The sequence below is a fragment of the Pteronotus mesoamericanus genome, unplaced genomic scaffold, assembly GCF_021234165.1.
Source record: "Pteronotus mesoamericanus isolate MK-2021 breed Mesoamerican mustached bat unplaced genomic scaffold, CSHL_Meso_final contig_84, whole genome shotgun sequence".
In the NCBI taxonomy this organism is placed as follows: domain Eukaryota; kingdom Metazoa; phylum Chordata; class Mammalia; order Chiroptera; family Mormoopidae; genus Pteronotus; species Pteronotus mesoamericanus.
Window position 1 is genome coordinate 1,890,843 of NW_026555267.1, and position 16,401 is coordinate 1,907,243.

The window sequence follows — 16,401 nt, forward strand, 5'->3', positions numbered from 1 at the left end:
AGGCCCCGCCCCTAGCCTGAGGGGCACGGCGATTTGGTACAGCGGGTCCCGCCCCCAGCCCCGGCTCGGCCCCGCCCCAGCCTAGCGCGCGCCCGGCCCTCCTCCGGGAGAAGGGGGGAGCCGTCTCGGCCCGCGCCCCTGCGCGCGCCCGCGGCCGGGTTGCAGGGCTGGGCGCGCGCCCCGCGTCTGGGGCAGGAAGATGGTGGCGAGCGCGCGGGTGCAGAAACTGGTGCGGCGCTACAAGCTGGCAATCGCCACGGCGCTCGCCATCCTGCTGCTGCAGGGCCTGGTGGTGTGGAGCTTCAGCGGCCTGGAGGAGGACGAGCCGGGCGAGGTGCTCTGACGGCCGGGCAGGCAGGCGGACAGGCCGGGCGCGGGGGCGCGCGGGGTCCTGGCGGGGCTAAGGGCTGCCCAGGCTGGGGAAGTGGGGCATGGGCCGCATGCGTGCCAGACGGCGGGCAGCCGCCTGGAACCGTGCATGCGACTCCTGGCGCCCCTTCTCAGGCGGACCTAAGGGACTGAGCGCGGGGTGGTACGTGACCTGGAGGCCCGGGCGACAGGCTGGCAGGGGGCCGGAGCGGGAGGAGCGGGTCTTGGTGCGGTGGTCTCCTGCCCCAGGAGTATGAAGGTCAGGAGAGAGGAGCAGGGAGCGGGGCTGGGAGGCGGGGCTGGGCCGGAGCCTGCTCCGTGGTGGGGAGCCCCAGGCCAAACTTTCCGAAGTTGGGAGGGGGCGGGGGTGTGCGCGCCGTGGGCGGAGGCGTGAGGCCGAGGGACCCCGGGCATCCGAGTCCAGAAGCGCGTGACAGGTAGTCATCGGTGGGGAAGTGGAGGCCGGGGATGGAACTCAGTCCGGCAACTGAGGGAACAGGGAGTGAACCCAAGGGAAAGACCTGGAGTGTCCCGAGGCGTGGCTTCCTTAGCCTAGCCAAGCCGCGCCAGTGGTCGCGCCAGAAGAACCTGCATGGGTCTTCAGGAGATGACATAGGGAAGTGAGCTGGTGAGTTGATCTCAGGGAATTAGGGGATTGGGAATGTGGACAGCAGCAGCTGGTTTAGCAGAGCCCCAGACCCTGGAGCCAGGGGCAGACCTGCCCTGCTCACTCCCGGGTCCCTGCACCCAAGGGTCTGAGGTTCTGTCACTCTAGGCTGACCATGGTTTCAGCTGGAGTCCCATATAGGTCCTCCCCAAGGTGGTCAGGAAGCGTCCAGTAGGGTCTGGGGCTAGTGTGGAAGGAGTACCGAGGAGGATAGGCCAAACCCTGGCCCTAAGCTGGGGCTGGAGGGCAGAGCTTCCCTGTGTCCACCCCACCCCCTGGGTTCTGGTGCCTCTAGGACTCTGGGACAGGCACTCTGCTTGCCATGTCCTCCTGGGCCTCTTCACCCCGCAGGGCGAAGGCCAAAGGAACCCCGACGTCCACTTTCCCTTCATGTATCTGGGCAGTCTGGAAGGCCTGGTGTGGAGACTGGGAGAACCCCTGTCCTTGCCTTCTTTGGGAGAGCCAGGAGGCTGGGATGCTGAGGGGAGATGGAACGTAGTCACAGGAGACTGTAACTTGTAAAGGAGCTGAGGGTGGGGGTGTGGGAGGCTGGCTCTGTGACATGGGAGGAGTGAGCTTGTTCTGTGTGGACCAGTATGTAGGAGGAAGAGAACATTTTGGGCCCAGTGTCAGGAGACTGGGCAGATGAGACATTCTAAGATGGAATGGGCTGCCAAGGCAGTTAGGGAGCCCGCTGACCCTGGGGTATGTGAGCAGAGGCCGGTGACCTCTGAGGAGGGGGACATGGCAAAACCTCTGAGGCTTCTCAGAAGCAAATGGCCCTGAGCTGCTGCCTGACTCTGTGAGTCTCTGGGAAGGCTGAGAGATTGTCCAGGATTGAAGGCCCCGGCTGCCCTGGGGTGGAGAACAGCGGCAGTGTGGTGGCTGGGATCCCACCTTCCCACTTCCTCCTGCCGGAAACTCAGGGGGAATACTGGCCTGGAATGGAAAATGATCCTTAATGATTGAAAGACTGTGTAGTCCAAGCAGCCATCGGTGCTCGGACCCTCTCAGTAGCCGCCTCCCAAACCTCAGGGTTGCCAGGCAGCATAACCTAGTGCTTAGGAAGGTGAGCACTGAAGTTGGACCGCCCCATTTCACGGTCCTGTGTCCTTTTCCAGCATGGCTGCTAGGTAGTGGTGTGACCACTGGCAAATCACCTAATCTCACCGTGTCCTCCTCAGTGTCTCCCCTCATGATGGGGATACTAACAGCATCTCTTTCCCTGGTTGACTGTAAAGATTAAATGAATGATGCTGGTGGAGTATTTGCGGGAGTTCCTGGCATATGCTAAGCCATCAATAAATAACGTATTGTTATCTCAGCACATTGGGAGTAGGGATTCATTCATTTATTCATTCATTCATTCAACAAATATTTATTTATTAAGTTCTATGTGGTACCAGGCAGTATGCTAATACTATGCATACAGAAATACACAAAATCAACAGGGTCTCAGCCCTCCTGGGCAGACAGTCTGCAGGGAGGGGCTGACAGTGAAAAGGGAACTCAGTAAAATAACAAGGGGGCTGATTTAGATCAGTGGGTCAGGAAAGGCTTCGGCAAGAAGTAGCATGTGAGCTGAAGGAGCCAGACAGCCAGGGGAAGAGGTGGGCAGAGTTTGGGCAGAAGGCCCTGAGTTGTATGGGCTCAGCTGCCTATGATGAATGGAAGGAGGGTGTGGTATGTTCCCTGGAAGAAGGTTGAAGAGTTAGTCCAGGCTGCGGTGAGGGGTGAGGGCTTTATGGGAAGTGCAGTGGGAAAGCCCCCCACGGGGTTACACAGCAATGGGATCAGATGTGCATTTACGTCGTACACTCTGCCCATCTCTGGAGGGGGCCGGAGTGGAGGCCAGGCATGATCATTAACATACAGAGAGCCTCTTTATCGTTTTCAAAGCTTTCACAAACACTGCCTCACCACTTATCTTAAACTCAGTCCGAGAAGCCCGAAGGAAGTGGGGTGTGGGGAAAACGGCTCTGTGTTCTTATTCCCCAGCTCAGAGGATTCTGAGGAGGAGCTGCAGAGCTGGAAAGGGACAGGAGACTTCAAATCTCCTCACTGGGGAGGAGGGAGCCTCAGAGGCCAGAAGGGGCCAATCTCCACCCTCAGTAATCAGAGGGGACCCTGCCCTCCAGGACTCTGACCTCAGGGACAACTGGTAACAGCTCCCATAGCAGCCCTGCTGCAGCCCATATGAACATGCCTGGGAGGGGGCAGGGCTGGGGGCTGGCTGTCCACCAAGGACCCTCTTCTCTCCCATTCCTCACTGCTGCCTCCTGGTCCCCCAGCCTCCGCTGGGATTGTCCTTCTCAGGGTCAGCCAGCGCCCTGCTGCAGTGCACGGCACCAACATGCCCGTCTCCTCCCACATCCTGCCTCCCACCACAGCCAGCCTGGCCCTGTGCCCTGGACCCTGCCCTCCTGACCAGCTCCTGACTTGCTGAGACTGGCTTCCACCCCGAGAGCCCACAGCTCCCCTGCCATCTCTGCCCACCTAAGCTGAGGATGTCTTTCTCTGACGTGTGGCCAGGCCAGGCATCGCCAGGTTGATGTACACTCAGCTCAGTGGAGCTGCATTTACCTTGCCGGGGGCTTCCCAGTTCAGGGTGCCTCACCCAACGTTGGCTCAGCATGGGGTTTGCTGCTTCGTCCCCACCCTGCCCTCCCTCTTGCAGGTGTTTCTTCTTGGATGGGAAAACACACTCTCAGCTCTCACTGGGTGCCCCTCAATAGGTCAGAGGGCTAGCTGGGCGCTAGGCACAAAGGGCATAAGTACTAGGGTGGAGGGATGGCCTCTGGCCCTAAGATGGCATGTGAGGTGCCAGGCTCTGACAGGGAAGAGGAAGAAGGTCCTAGGGAGGGGAGGGGCACAGAAAAACCAACACAACAGAGTCCAAAATGCCTCAAGGCCTTGGGCTCTCTTCTGACATTGTATTTGACTAGTTCCTACTCCCCTTCCAATAATAATACTTATCTAATCCTAGCCTATGCCAAGAGCTTTTCATTCATTCATTCATTCATTCATTCAGCAAATATTTATTGGGTGTCTAATATTGCCAGACATTCTTCTGGGCTCTCAGAATCCATTAGTGAACAAAACATCAAAGAGCCCTGTCCTTGTGAAGCTTACCTTCTCGGAAGGGGAGGGACAAAGAATAATACATTATAGGATGAGAGAGGCTGAATGTGCTATGGGCAAGATAAAGGAAAGGATGAGGGAAGGCTGGAGTTTTAAGTACAATGTTAAGGTAGGCCATACTGAGAAGATGCCATCTGAACGAAGAAGTGAAGTAGCCAGAATGAGCTGTGGGGACATCTAGGTGGGGAGCATTCCAGGCACAGGACAGGCTGGAGTGGTAGTGATGGAGGCAGTGAGAAGGACTCCGATTCCAGATGTAGTTACATTCTTGAGGTAACCCCAACAGGATTCAATGATGGTTGATTGGATGTGGGGTGTGAGGGAAATAAAAGTCAAAGATAACTCCTAAAGGGTTTTGGCCTGAGCAACTTGAAGGATGGAGTTGCTAATTGCTGAGCTGGTGAAGTAGGAGCCAGTTAAGGAGGAAGATCCACAGCTGGCTTTGGACTTGCGGGGTTGATGGGGATATGAAGCTCCCTGGGGAGATGTCAAGAGGGTGGGCAATTAAAAACCTAAAAGTTCAAGGGAGCAATCCAGGCTACATGGACAAAGCTGGGGGTGGATTGAGTTGAGAGACTGAAGGAAATCCCCTCTAGAACTAGGACAGGGAAAGGCCCAGGGTAGCCTTGGGAGGTAAAGGAGGCTCAGCCAGGAAGGCTGGTGAGTGGCCACGAGGCAGAGGGAACACGGGGAGGGCATCCTGGAAGCCCGGCGAGGAGGGCGCTTCAAGCAGAGGCTGCATTCCCGTAAGTCATGCTACTGAAAGGCCATGCTGGAAAGCACTTTGGTGCTCGTGGAGTGGAGGGGAAGACCCATGGAGTGCGCTGACAAGAGAGTGGCGAGAGAAAAATGGGGGCCGCTAACGGAGACAGGTCTTTCTAGCTACATTATTTCATGCTCTGTCTCATTTGACACGCTCTCCTCCTGAGTTTTACAGCTGAGGGAATATGCTCAGAGAAGGTAGGTGACTGGGGGAGTGGCCAAGCTAGGAATGGAGCCCTGGGGATTCCAGAGTAGTCACACAGTGGCTCTTGCTTTTCCTTCTCTTCCTTGTCTCGTCCACCAGACACCAACTGCATGGTCCCTGTGTGCCAGCTACTCCGCTGGTCTCTGGGAAGATGGGGCTGACATGATAGCCTCCCAGCAGCTCTGTCTGCTAGAGGAATGTCCAACTCGGGGGCAAATGTGTGGGCTTCACATGAGGGGATCTTGAAGGGTGGGTGGGATTTGGTCAGTCAGGGAACAAAGAGAGGGGGACAGGGAGAGCTGGGGAAGAGGGTAGGTATACATGTCTTTCAAGTGTGACTGGGCCATCTTTGAGAAGAGGCAGCAGAGGCCAGGAAGTGGGGTGTGGCAGCCATGAAGGCCCACCACCCATATTTCCCTCCCAGGGAACTTGCTGTGAGAAGCACTTAGTTGCCAGCCTCCAGCAGCGGGTGTCTTCATGCGCTGCCTGGCCTTGCAGCCCCAGCCAGTGACGGAGTGTGGCAGGGGGGTCAGCACTCACATCCACAGGCGGTCTTTGCACTGGAATTCCCATTAGCCAGCTGAGGCTCCCTCCAAGCTGTACTGTAGTCCTCAGCCCTTCCTTCCTCCCCTCCTCGCACAGGTGTCGGGCCGACTTGGCAGGCGGTGTGAAGACTTAGCCTGCCGCCTCCTGCCCTTGCTCCCCATCATCTACAGGTGTTACTGCCACTGAAAATCTTGCACTCTTACTCTGTTTTGGTGGTCTCTGTTTCCGAGAGAACCCAGCCAATATGGAGGTGGGGAGAGATCTCAGGTTTTACCTCTATCCTCTCCGCCAGGAAAGACCCCTTCTCTCCATTGGGGTCTCAGTTGTGCAGCCTCATGGAAATGCTATGGGCAGAAGAATGCTTTTCTTCTGTCTCTTCCCAGCTAAGCCAGGGTGGGAGTGGACACTCCTAGGTCCTCTGCATGGTCTCCACACCCTTCTCTTGTGACCTATGTGGACATTCATTTTCACATCTGCTGAAAAAGAAAGTGGTACTGACTCCAAAGCCCAGAGGAGACTCGGTACCCAGAGATCTGTGTGGTAGTAGGGATGCCGGTGCAATGGTACCGCGGGGGGAGGACGGGGAGAACTCCCAGCAGAAATGCTATTTGCGCAGAGTCCTCAGGTGAACAGAGCTTCTCTAGGTTAGAGGTTGCAGGGGATCGAGGTCTGAGGCCAGCAGGGAGCAAAAGGAGGAGAGTGACTGTCCCAGTGACCTGTGTCTGCCTGTCTTTTACAGAAAGGAAGGCAGAGGAAGCCACGGCCACTGGACCCTGGCGAGGGCTCCAAGGACACAGACAGTTCTGCTGGGCGGCGGGGCAGCGCCGGCAGAAGGCATGGGCGCTGGCGGGGCCGTGCTGAGAGCCCGGGCGTGCCCGTGGCCAAAGTGGTGCGGGCAGTTACCAGCCGGCACAGAGCTAGCCGAAGGGTCCCTCCCGCCCCACCCCCAGAGGCCCCCAGCCGCCAGAACCTGAGTGGGGCGGCCGCGGGGGAGGCTCTGGTTGGGGCAGCTGGCTTCCCACATGGAGACACTGGGAGTGTGGAGGGCGCCCCCCAGCCCACAGACAACGGCTTCACCCCCAAGTGCGAGATTTTGGGCAAAGACGCACTGTCTGCACTGGCCCGGGCCAGCACCAAGCAGTGCCAGCAAGAGATCGCCAACGTGGTGTGCCTACACCAGGCCGGGAGCCTGATGCCTAAGGCTGTGCCTCGGCACTGCCAGCTGGCTGGTAAGAGGCAGGCATGGGTGGAGAGGTGGCAGCCCCGGGAGGTGACATGACAGGGATCTCACCCCCCTTTCTCAGAGCAGGAAAGCTCAGAGGGACCCCCCCCCACCTTGCCTAGCTGGTGGGGATGAGCACACTAAGGGGCGGTGGTGGAGGGGCCCCAGCAGCGCTGGGCTCCGAGCCTGGGATTCTTCCTTTGGAAAGCGGGCAGCTCCCACTTCCCGTCTGACCTCCACCCTGTGACCTAGAGAGGGGCCTCACTGGTGCCCCTGTTCTCTGCTCAGGTAAGATGAGCCCCGGCATCCAGTGGGATGAGGCCCGGGCCCAGCAGCCCGTGGCTGGCCCCCCAGTACGAATCGCCTACATGCTGGTGGTTCATGGCCGCGCCATCCGCCAGCTGAAGCGTCTCCTCAAGGCCGTCTACCATGAGCAGCACTTCTTTTATATCCACGTGGATAAGGTACTGTGGGGGGTGACCAAGGGGTTCTGAGGGAGCAGAGCAGAGACCCAGGTCGCAGAGAGACAGGGTTTCTGACCTGCTCAGGTGGCCTCTAGCTAGGGAAATAGGCCTAGAATAGGGGGACAGCCAGCCCAAGGTGACATGTGCGCTCTCCATTCCATGTCACTTGTACTCTGTCCTGGGCTTGGGGCGGGGTGGGGAGGTCGTAATGCTGAGGGTCCACCTGTGGCTGTTGAGAATCTCCCATCCCCCACCTACCTAGCGCTCCAACTACCTGCACCGGGAGGTGGTGGAGCTGGCCCGGCAGTATGACAACATTCGGGTGACACCCTGGCGCATGGTCACCATCTGGGGTGGGGCCAGTCTGCTGAGGATGTATCTGCGGAGCATGCAGGACCTGCTGGAGGTGCCTGGCTGGGCCTGGGACTTCTTCATAAACCTCAGTGCCACCGACTACCCAACCAGGTATGGGGTGGTGCTCTGAACCCTCCGGCTGAGAGGGAGCCCATGTGGACACTTGGGGCTGGAGGGTCCGGATCGGCCCCTTCCCCCCACGGGCCTCATTCTGGGATCCGTACAGTCCAGACACGGTCCCTGTTTTAGAGCCATGTTTTAGGAGAGGGAATGGTGAATAGTGATGTGATGTGAGAGTTGAGAGTGGCAGAGATGGGAGGAGGAGGAGCCAGAGGTTTGTGCTGAGGTGCTGGGTCAGACAGCCAGGGGTGCGGGAAGGATGGGGTGGTCTTCCTTGGGGCCCTCAGGCGCCCACCACCCCCGAGCATCACCCAGGGTAAGGCACATGGCCAGGAGGCCCAGAGGTGAAGGAGAGGCGTGCTGGGGAGAGTCGCTTTGGGCCAGTGACTGAACAGCCCTCACACACAGTGCCCACCCCCCATTCCCTCTCCAGGACCAATGAGGAGTTGGTGGCTTTCCTGTCCAAGAACCGGGACAAGAATTTCCTCAAGTCACATGGCAGGGACAACTCCAGGTGAGGGGATGGGAGAAGAGGCCCTGCGGTCTCATCACAGCCCCTCCCACACAGGGGACGTGGGTGCCCAGCCCAGGGTTACGAAGCCTCCAAACCAATCACAGATGGAGGAGTGCTGGTTCCCAGGCAGATGGAACAGCCTGGACGCCCCCCTACACAACCCCCGGCCCCGGCCGGTCTGCTGCCCACAGGTTCATCAAGAAACAGGGCCTGGACCGGCTCTTCCATGAATGTGACTCACACATGTGGCGCCTGGGCGAACGGCAGATCCCGGCGGGCATCGTGGTAGACGGTGGCTCCGACTGGTTTGTGCTGACACGCAGCTTCGTGGAGTATGTGGTGTACACGGACGACCCGCTTGTGGCCCAGCTGCGCCAGTTCTACACCTACACGCTGCTCCCAGCTGAGGTGGGTGACCCGGGCCCTCACCCAGGCCCAGGAGGGAGCTTGGTAGGGTGCCCACAGCTCACCATCCACCCTGTCCTGCCACCCGCAGTCCTTCTTCCACACAGTGCTGGAGAATAGCCCGGCCTGCGAGACCCTTGTGGACAACAACCTGCGGGTCACCAACTGGAACCGTAAGCTGGGCTGCAAGTGCCAGTACAAGCACATTGTGGACTGGTGCGGTTGCTCCCCCAACGACTTTAAGCCTCAGGACTTCCTCCGGCTGCAGGTGCATCCCCAGGGCTCCTCGTCGCTGCCCCTTGCTAGGGCCTCTCCTGGGCCTTTCACCGGGGTCAGAAAGCATTCAGGGTGGGCTGATCAGAGAATCTGGGGCCTTCACCTAGAGCAGCCCTCAGGGCTCTTGGGGCTACTGTGGCAGCAGGAAAAGCCCCAGAGGCCAATCTGTTGGGAAAGGCCCTTCCCCTGCCATACTCTCTGGGACCTCCAGACCCCTTTATGCTCCTTTCCTCTCCTGCTCCAGCAAGTTTCCAGACCCACCTTCTTTGCCCGGAAGTTTGAGTCTACTGTGAACCAGGAGGTACTGGAAATTCTGGACTTCCACCTGTATGGCAACTACCCCCCTGGCACACCAGCCCTCAAGGCCTACTGGGAGAATGTCTATGATGCCGCCGCCGATGGCCCCAGCGGACTCAGTGATGTCATGCTCACCGCTTACACCGCCTTTGCCCGCCTCAGCCTGCGCCATGCGGCCACCACTGCGTCCCCGCCGGCCACCCCACTCTGCAGGTGAGACCTTCTGACATACTGCAGGCCCTCAGGGTGTGCTGACTGAGGGGCAAGCCAATTAGAAAGAGACATCCCCTGCCACCAGGGAGCTCCCAGTGTAAGGCAGAGGAAAATGCAAGTAAAACAGAGATGGCAAGAGCCAGGCACGTAGGTGCTGTGGGTGTGAGATTTGGGGCAAAGAAAGTGCCTGGGAATGGGACTCCCCAGAGCCCCTCCCTGGGACTCCAGACCAAGTTGGATATGCTGATGGCATCTCCCTTTCTCCCCGATGGAACCTTCTTAGGTTTGAGCCCAGGGGCTTGCCGTCCAGCGTGCACCTGTATTTCTATGACGACCATTTCCAGGGCTACCTGGTGACGCAGGTGGTGCAGCCCTCAGTCCAGGGGCCAGCAGAGACGCTTGAGATGTGGCTGATGCCCCAGGGGTCGCTGAAGCTGTTGGGGCGCAGTGACCAGGCCAGCCGGCTCCAGAGTTTGGAGGTGGGACAGGCCCTCCCCTTGTTCCCTTCTGACCCCCAGCAAGACTCAGGCCAGTGGGAAGACAGGGACAGACACTGAGGGAGGGTCAAGGCTGGGGGAGGCCTTTCAGGACTGGGTTCGTGGGCTCTTCTTTCCCAGTGATTGCAGCCTTGGCAATGCCTTGTGCACATCCCCAGGTCACCCCTGCATGCACACTTGGAGGGTGAGCTCCCACTTGGGGTGCACAGAGGACATGCGGTGATCAGAGAGGAGACTGCAGTTCCACTATACTGCAACCCCATCTTCTAAACTACAAGGATTTTTCTAGAGGGACTTGGCACGTTCCATTCAGGCTATCAGTGTCTCTAGATCTCTTTCTCAGGGGCCTTGGCTTCGTGTGGGGATGTTCTCTAGGCAGGACTTCGAAACTTTTCTCTGCCTTCCTGCCCCACCGTTGCAGACCAGGCCAGAATGGGAGCCTAGAACAAACTCTAGTCCAAGACCTTCATTTTGCAGATGGGAAAACAGACCCAGAAGGAAACAGTGACTAGCTTGAGTGCATTAGAGGTAGCATTAGAGTAGAGAGAAGGAATTTTCCCCCAGGATCCTGCCCAGCTGCTTCCCTCCCTACAGGTTGGCACCGAGTGGGACCCCAAAGAGCGTCTTTTCCGGAACTTTGGGGGGTTGCTGGGGCCACTGGATGAGCCTGTGGCCATGCAGCGCTGGGCCCGGGGCCCCAACCTCACAGCCACTGTGGTATGGATCGACCCCACCTATGTGGTGGCCACGTCTTACGACATTGTAGTAGACACAGAGACCGAGGTCACGCAGTACAAGCCCCCACTGAGCCGGCCTCTGCGGCCAGGGGCCTGGACTGTCCGACTGCTTCAGTTCTGGGAACCCCTGGGTGAGACCCACTTCCTCGTGCTGCCCTTGACCTTCAACCGCAAACTACCTCTCAGGAAAGGTAAGAATCTAGTTCCCAAATGATGCCCAGAAGCCAGGGAGGTGACTCTAAGAGGCTGACCATCAGCGCTGACCCCATCACTAGAGACGGGGAAGGGGGAATGGGGGGGACTTGATCGTCTCCCCTTAGCATCCTAGGGCTCCGCTGTGGTATGAAGGGGAAGCTCTGCAGTCAGGTAGACTTGGCTTTGGAACATAGCTTTGATAGTTGGGCTTTTATACTTGGCAATCTATTTCCTGAGCCTCAGTCTTATTATGTGTAAGGTAGGAGGATTATAACTATTGCAGACCTCCTGGGTGCATGGAACACAAATCCACTCAAACTAGCTCAAATAAACTAGCTCAAATAAAAAAGGGGGAGTTACTGGAGAATGCACGGCTGTGCCCCACACACCCCAGGAAATGTCTCAAGTCTCACTGGAAACCAGGGGTGCTTTGTTAGTCTCTCTGGGGGGGGGGGAGGTCTTGTGCATTGTCCTGCCTTCTCTCTGTGTGTCAGCCTCAGGCCCTGGCTTCTTGATGTATGATACATGGCCTTGTAGGCAACAGAGACTGACTAGGGCCTCTGGGTCCCCAAATTCCACATTCTTAGGACAGCAAATCTGACTGTATGGCCTGGTTGGCAGGGTCACATGGCCCTCCACCCACTTGGCTGAGGCTAAGGGAGCCGACTCTGCACACAGGTGTAGGCTAGAGGTTCCCTCAGGGGGAGGGGTGGGGCTATGTCTCCCAAGTAACGAGCCCCTGGGAGACATCTGGGATGAGTACGTGGGTAAGAGTGGCTAATGTGCAATAGGTGCTCAGTAGGTAGGAGCATGTTTCCTTCCTCTGGCCACATCCTATCCCAGACAAGGTGGGTCAGAGTGGGGGTAACCCAGAGGAAGAGAGAGAGCAGCGGCTATGGCAGACCCAGAGCAGGCTGCTGCGCCCCTGCTTTCCCAGGACTAAGCCCGCAAGAGAGGATGAGGGAGGAATGGAGGCCAGCTTTACCGCAGACGGGTATTGGAGCTGAGCCTTGAATAAGCTGGATTTTCATAGAAGGGTATTCTAAGCTGAGGGAACAAAGTTGGCAGGTGCCTGATGCACGAGGGAAACAGAGTGGAGGGGGACAGGATGCAGGGTGGTGGCAGAAAAGGCTGGTGAAGCCAGCAGGGCCCCATAGCTGGAGGGCCTGAATATGAGGCTTCTGATGGCTCTGGGAACCACAGGACACAGAGGATGGGCAGGGGCGACACAAGCCAGACCATTACGGGAGAGTTACCTTATTTTCTAAAGTGCCTCAAATCCACTGTTTTACTCAGTCCTCTTGTTGGGGATTCAGGGATGACTGTCTTGATTTTATAAAATGAATGATTTTACAGGCACAGAAAGTTCTGTGGATTAGCCCAAGAACTCAGGTCACTCAGCAAGATGTGACTCAGTAGCAGAGTTGGGACAGGAACTGGGGTCGCCAGACCTGACTTCCGGGGTCTGGCCTTCATGGAATTAGCTGGGCCAGGCGCACTGACTGCATGATCTTGCACCCCCAGATGATGCCAGCTGGCTGCATGCCGGGCCCCCCCACAACGAGTACATGGAGCAGAGTTTCCAGGGCCTGAGTGGCATCCTGAACCTGCCTCAGCCAGAGCCTGTGGAGGAGGCCGCCCGGCAGCACACGTTGCTCACAGGCCCTGCGCTTGAGGCCTGGACAGATGGGGAACTGAGCAGCTTCTGGTCTGTGGCTGGACTATGTGCCACGGGCCCCTCCACCTGCCCTTCCCTGGAGCTCTGCAGACTGACCAGCTGGAGCTCTCTGTTCCCCGATCCTAAATCAGAGCTGGGGCCTGTCAAAGCAGACGGGCGACTCAGGTAGCAGGGCCCCAGCCAGCACATACAGAACACTGGGGGAATTGCACTTACAAGGAGGGATGTCCCCCCCAACCAAGAGGCAAGAACCAGAAGCCCAAGCAACACACCCATGTCAGCCATCAAGAACCTGCACTGACGGCAAGGTGGGCGGGCAAGGTGGGCGGGCGTAGTATTTACTACTGCTAATGGCTCTGCTGGGGACCAGAGAGTGGCCAGGATGTGAGGAGAAGGGCTCCAGCTTCCTCACCCCGCTCTTCCAAGCCTTCTCTAATTTTTTTCTTTTTCTTTTTCTTTTTTTTTTAAGGAGAATGGGTGGTTGGGGGAGGAACTGGAAACAAAAGATGTGCAATAGGGCTCAGAGCAGCCCCAGAAGTGGGCCATGGCTCTGGGGAGCAGGAGCCTGATGAGCCCATCTGCTGTTGCTCTGGAGGCGGGGCCTACCTCGCTCTCCAGGGCCTCATCCCCGAGCCCAGGCCTGTGGTGCTCTTGGCTGAGGCTCTGAGTGCCAGGCCAGGCTTGGAGGCCCAGAGAACAGGTGATTTGGAGGAGCACTGCAGAGCTGGACCCTAGGGGGACAGCCTCTCCTCTTGTAGCCAGGGGACCATAGAAGAGGGGGTGGGGCTGGCTCTAGGGTTTTCCAGCATGCCCTGCTCCTTGATGGGAAAGGCGGGGCCCCAGGGCCTACTGAGACCAATGTAGAGTCTCCCAGGTACCCAGAGCTGCAAGCAGAGCCTGGGGTCCTGCCCTGGAGAGGCAAGACCTCATGAGCAGCATGGGAAGAAGACTCTGGCAGGGCTCTCAGAAGAACCTGGAGCAGCATTGTGCCTGAAGCTCAGTGTGAAGTCTGAAATATGCAACAGAAGAAATATATCTCTATCTCTCTAAGCCAAGCCTCTGCGTTTTTCCTCCTGGGTGTTGGGAAGCCATCATTCTTAGGTCTTCTAAAAGTCTTGGCTGGTACTTTGGCAGCCATGAGGTAGAGGTCTCATTCCAAAGAGTGGCAACAGCTTAGACTCTACCCAAGAACCAGAAGGGGTGCAAGAAGCCATCTAATACAGCTCTGTCTTTTTCGAAGGAGTGAAGAAGCCCAGAGACTTCCTCGTTGCCACCCAGTAGGCCAGTGTGAGAGCCAATTCAGTTCTTGAGTCCCGACTTGGCAATTCTTCCCCTGCCGCCAGGCCAAGGCCGATGTTGGCTGCTTTGGCGTCCGTCCCCAGGGCCCACCCCAAAGCCCTCCTCACTCTGCTTCCCACCCAGCCCTGATTTTGGAGCCCCCTCAAGAACAGAAGTGACCCCAGCCAGAGCTGACTGATTACCTTTGAAGCTTGTCCCTGTAGGGGCAGGAGTAGCAGTGGCTTGGGTCCCTGGCCACTGTCCTAAGACCTGGGAGGGCTGTGTTGGAAAGGCTCATCTAGCTTCCTTTTCTCAAGGCCCTTTCCCCCTCCTACTCTTCTGCCATTGCCAGCCAGGGCTGTCAGTATCAGTCCTGCCTTACCTCACATGGGAGTGAGAGTGAAGGGTTCTCAGGCCTCTCTCAGCCAGTCACACTGGCCTGGCCGGCTCAGCTGGGGGAGCAAAGGGCTCAGTTCCTACCCTGGCTGCCACATGTCAAGTTTTCCTAGTTGCCAGGAGAGGGCACCCCTGACCACCAAGAACTGCTTTGGGGTTTTCTGTTCAGCCACTGTGCTGACCTGTGGGCAGTACCTCATTTAATCCTCAGCATCCTCTGAGGCAGATACTTTAATTATCTTCCTTTAGCACGTCAGAAAACTGAAATGATGAGCCCAAAGTCATAGCTATAAGTGGTGGCAGCAGGTTTCAGATGGAGCAGGCCTCCATGTCACCTCATTCTGCTCGTAAGGGCAGGGACCTAACAGCCAACAACTCCAAGAAAACTGGGTTTAGGGGCTGAGATCTTTTTCTGGCCCCTATTTTAGTGAACATCGGGAAACTACTCTGGTTCTCTAGAATTTTTTTAAACATCAAATCCTAGGTAAATAAAAATAATGTTTCAGCATATTACACCCAGGCAGTAAATATCAGAACACTTGACTGCTAAGGACTCGCAGGCCAGCCCGCAGCTCTAACCTGGGTTGTGGCTATGCTACTGTTAGGCTAGCACAGGTTTTCAGATTTGTTTTTTGAACTTGGGAGGGACAAGTGCTCTCTGGTTCAGTCCCAGTCACACCACTTCCTAGTTCCTCATTATTGTCACCTGCTGGAACATAATGTGTTTGCCCTTTTAACCCAGTGGACTCTGAGCTTGACTGAGGATTCTGAGTTAATTGGCCTGAGGTGGAAGCCCAGTAATGGTCAGAATGCAAAGCTCCCCCAGGTGATTTAATTTGCAGGCCTATGAGAACTCTAAGTTCAGCCTCACCCCCACTCCTCTGGCAGCCTGTCTCGGCCCCATGAGTTAGAACCACTGCAGGCCAGGGACCAGGCTTCCCTGACTCCTGGCAAGTTAAGAGGGCAGGCTCGGGGGAGGGGGCCCTCTCCCATGCTCTCCCCCGCCCAGTTACTGAGGCACGTGCTGAGTGCAGCTCCTCTGCCAACCGGCCCTGTTTTCCACCCGTCATTCTGTAGGGTTAGCTCAGCCTAGAGGCGTCGGCTTTTTGAGGGTTCTTTGAAATCCTCCCCTGGGTAGACCCCCAAGATCAAGATTAGAAAGTGGGGCAGAGCTGGTGGTGGGCGGAGAAGCCTGGGCCCCGGAGCTACACAATTTAGAAGGAGAAGGGGAGCCAGGGTGGAGGCTTTTGTATTTTGTGGCTCATGTGCCCGATTTCCAGGGCAACCACGGACACCTCAGTTCCACTAGCTGTGGAAGCCAAGATTGGAGGACAGCCGATTGGAATCTGGAGCCCAGTTACCTGAGTCAATGGGGAGAGGGGCAGAGTTGGCCAGGAGGGGATCTGGGATAAGAAGTGCAGAGATCTGAGTGAGTTGGAGCTCCCCTGGCTGGCTATCGGGTTTAGCAGAAGCCAAGCCTGTTCCTGGCCACCCCCTTCTCCCGAAGGTTTTAAAGGACCCTCGTGGCTGCCAGGCCTGCAGAGGGGAGCACCACCTATGGGACACTAGGTCATGGCATACTGCTGACCGGGACAAGCTGGGGCACAAGCCAAGGAGCTGGAGAGCTGCTCACAGATACCCCAGCTCTGGATGAAGTTGGTCCTCTGAGCCAGGGTTCCTGGGTTGGGAGGCAGCCCTGGGCAGGGGGTTCAGGGGTGGGGTAGGGAGGAGAGCCTGTCCTACAGCCCTGCTGGCTGGCTTAGAGGTCATTCAAGGCTGATGCCCTTTCTTGGCACCTCTCTGCCACTGCTGCCTCCCATGCAGAAATTATCATGGACAGCAGCCTCTTAGCCACAGCTGTGGCCACTGATGAGTACCTACTGCTGCCCTGAATGCTACACTAGGGGCAGATGCACCCTTGGCCCCTCACCATAGACCAGAAGCCAACCTCTTCATCTACAGGGTCACCTAGAGTCAGCCACTTGGGAAGAATGCTGTGTGGTCTGTGGTCCCTGAGGTCCCTGCCACGTTTGCCAGTTTCTGCAAAGTCACAGTCTACGACCAT

General features: G+C 57.5%; 1 protein-coding gene across 1 annotated transcript; it reads left to right on the plus strand.

Moving 5' to 3' along the window:
• The first annotated feature begins 112 nt into the window (after positions 1–112).
• Positions 113–13,684, plus strand: XYLT2 (xylosyltransferase 2). Its single transcript, XM_054585392.1, has 11 exons — positions 113–334; positions 6,430–6,919; positions 7,201–7,376; positions 7,639–7,841; positions 8,284–8,364; positions 8,556–8,772; positions 8,861–9,037; positions 9,290–9,555; positions 9,839–10,034; positions 10,647–10,980; positions 12,509–13,684. The coding sequence occupies exons 1-11, from the start codon at positions 200–202 to the stop codon at positions 12,829–12,831; spliced, it is 2,598 nt and encodes an 865-aa protein (XP_054441367.1). The 5' UTR covers positions 113–199; the 3' UTR covers positions 12,832–13,684.
• Positions 13,685–16,401: the final 2,717 nt, after the last annotated feature.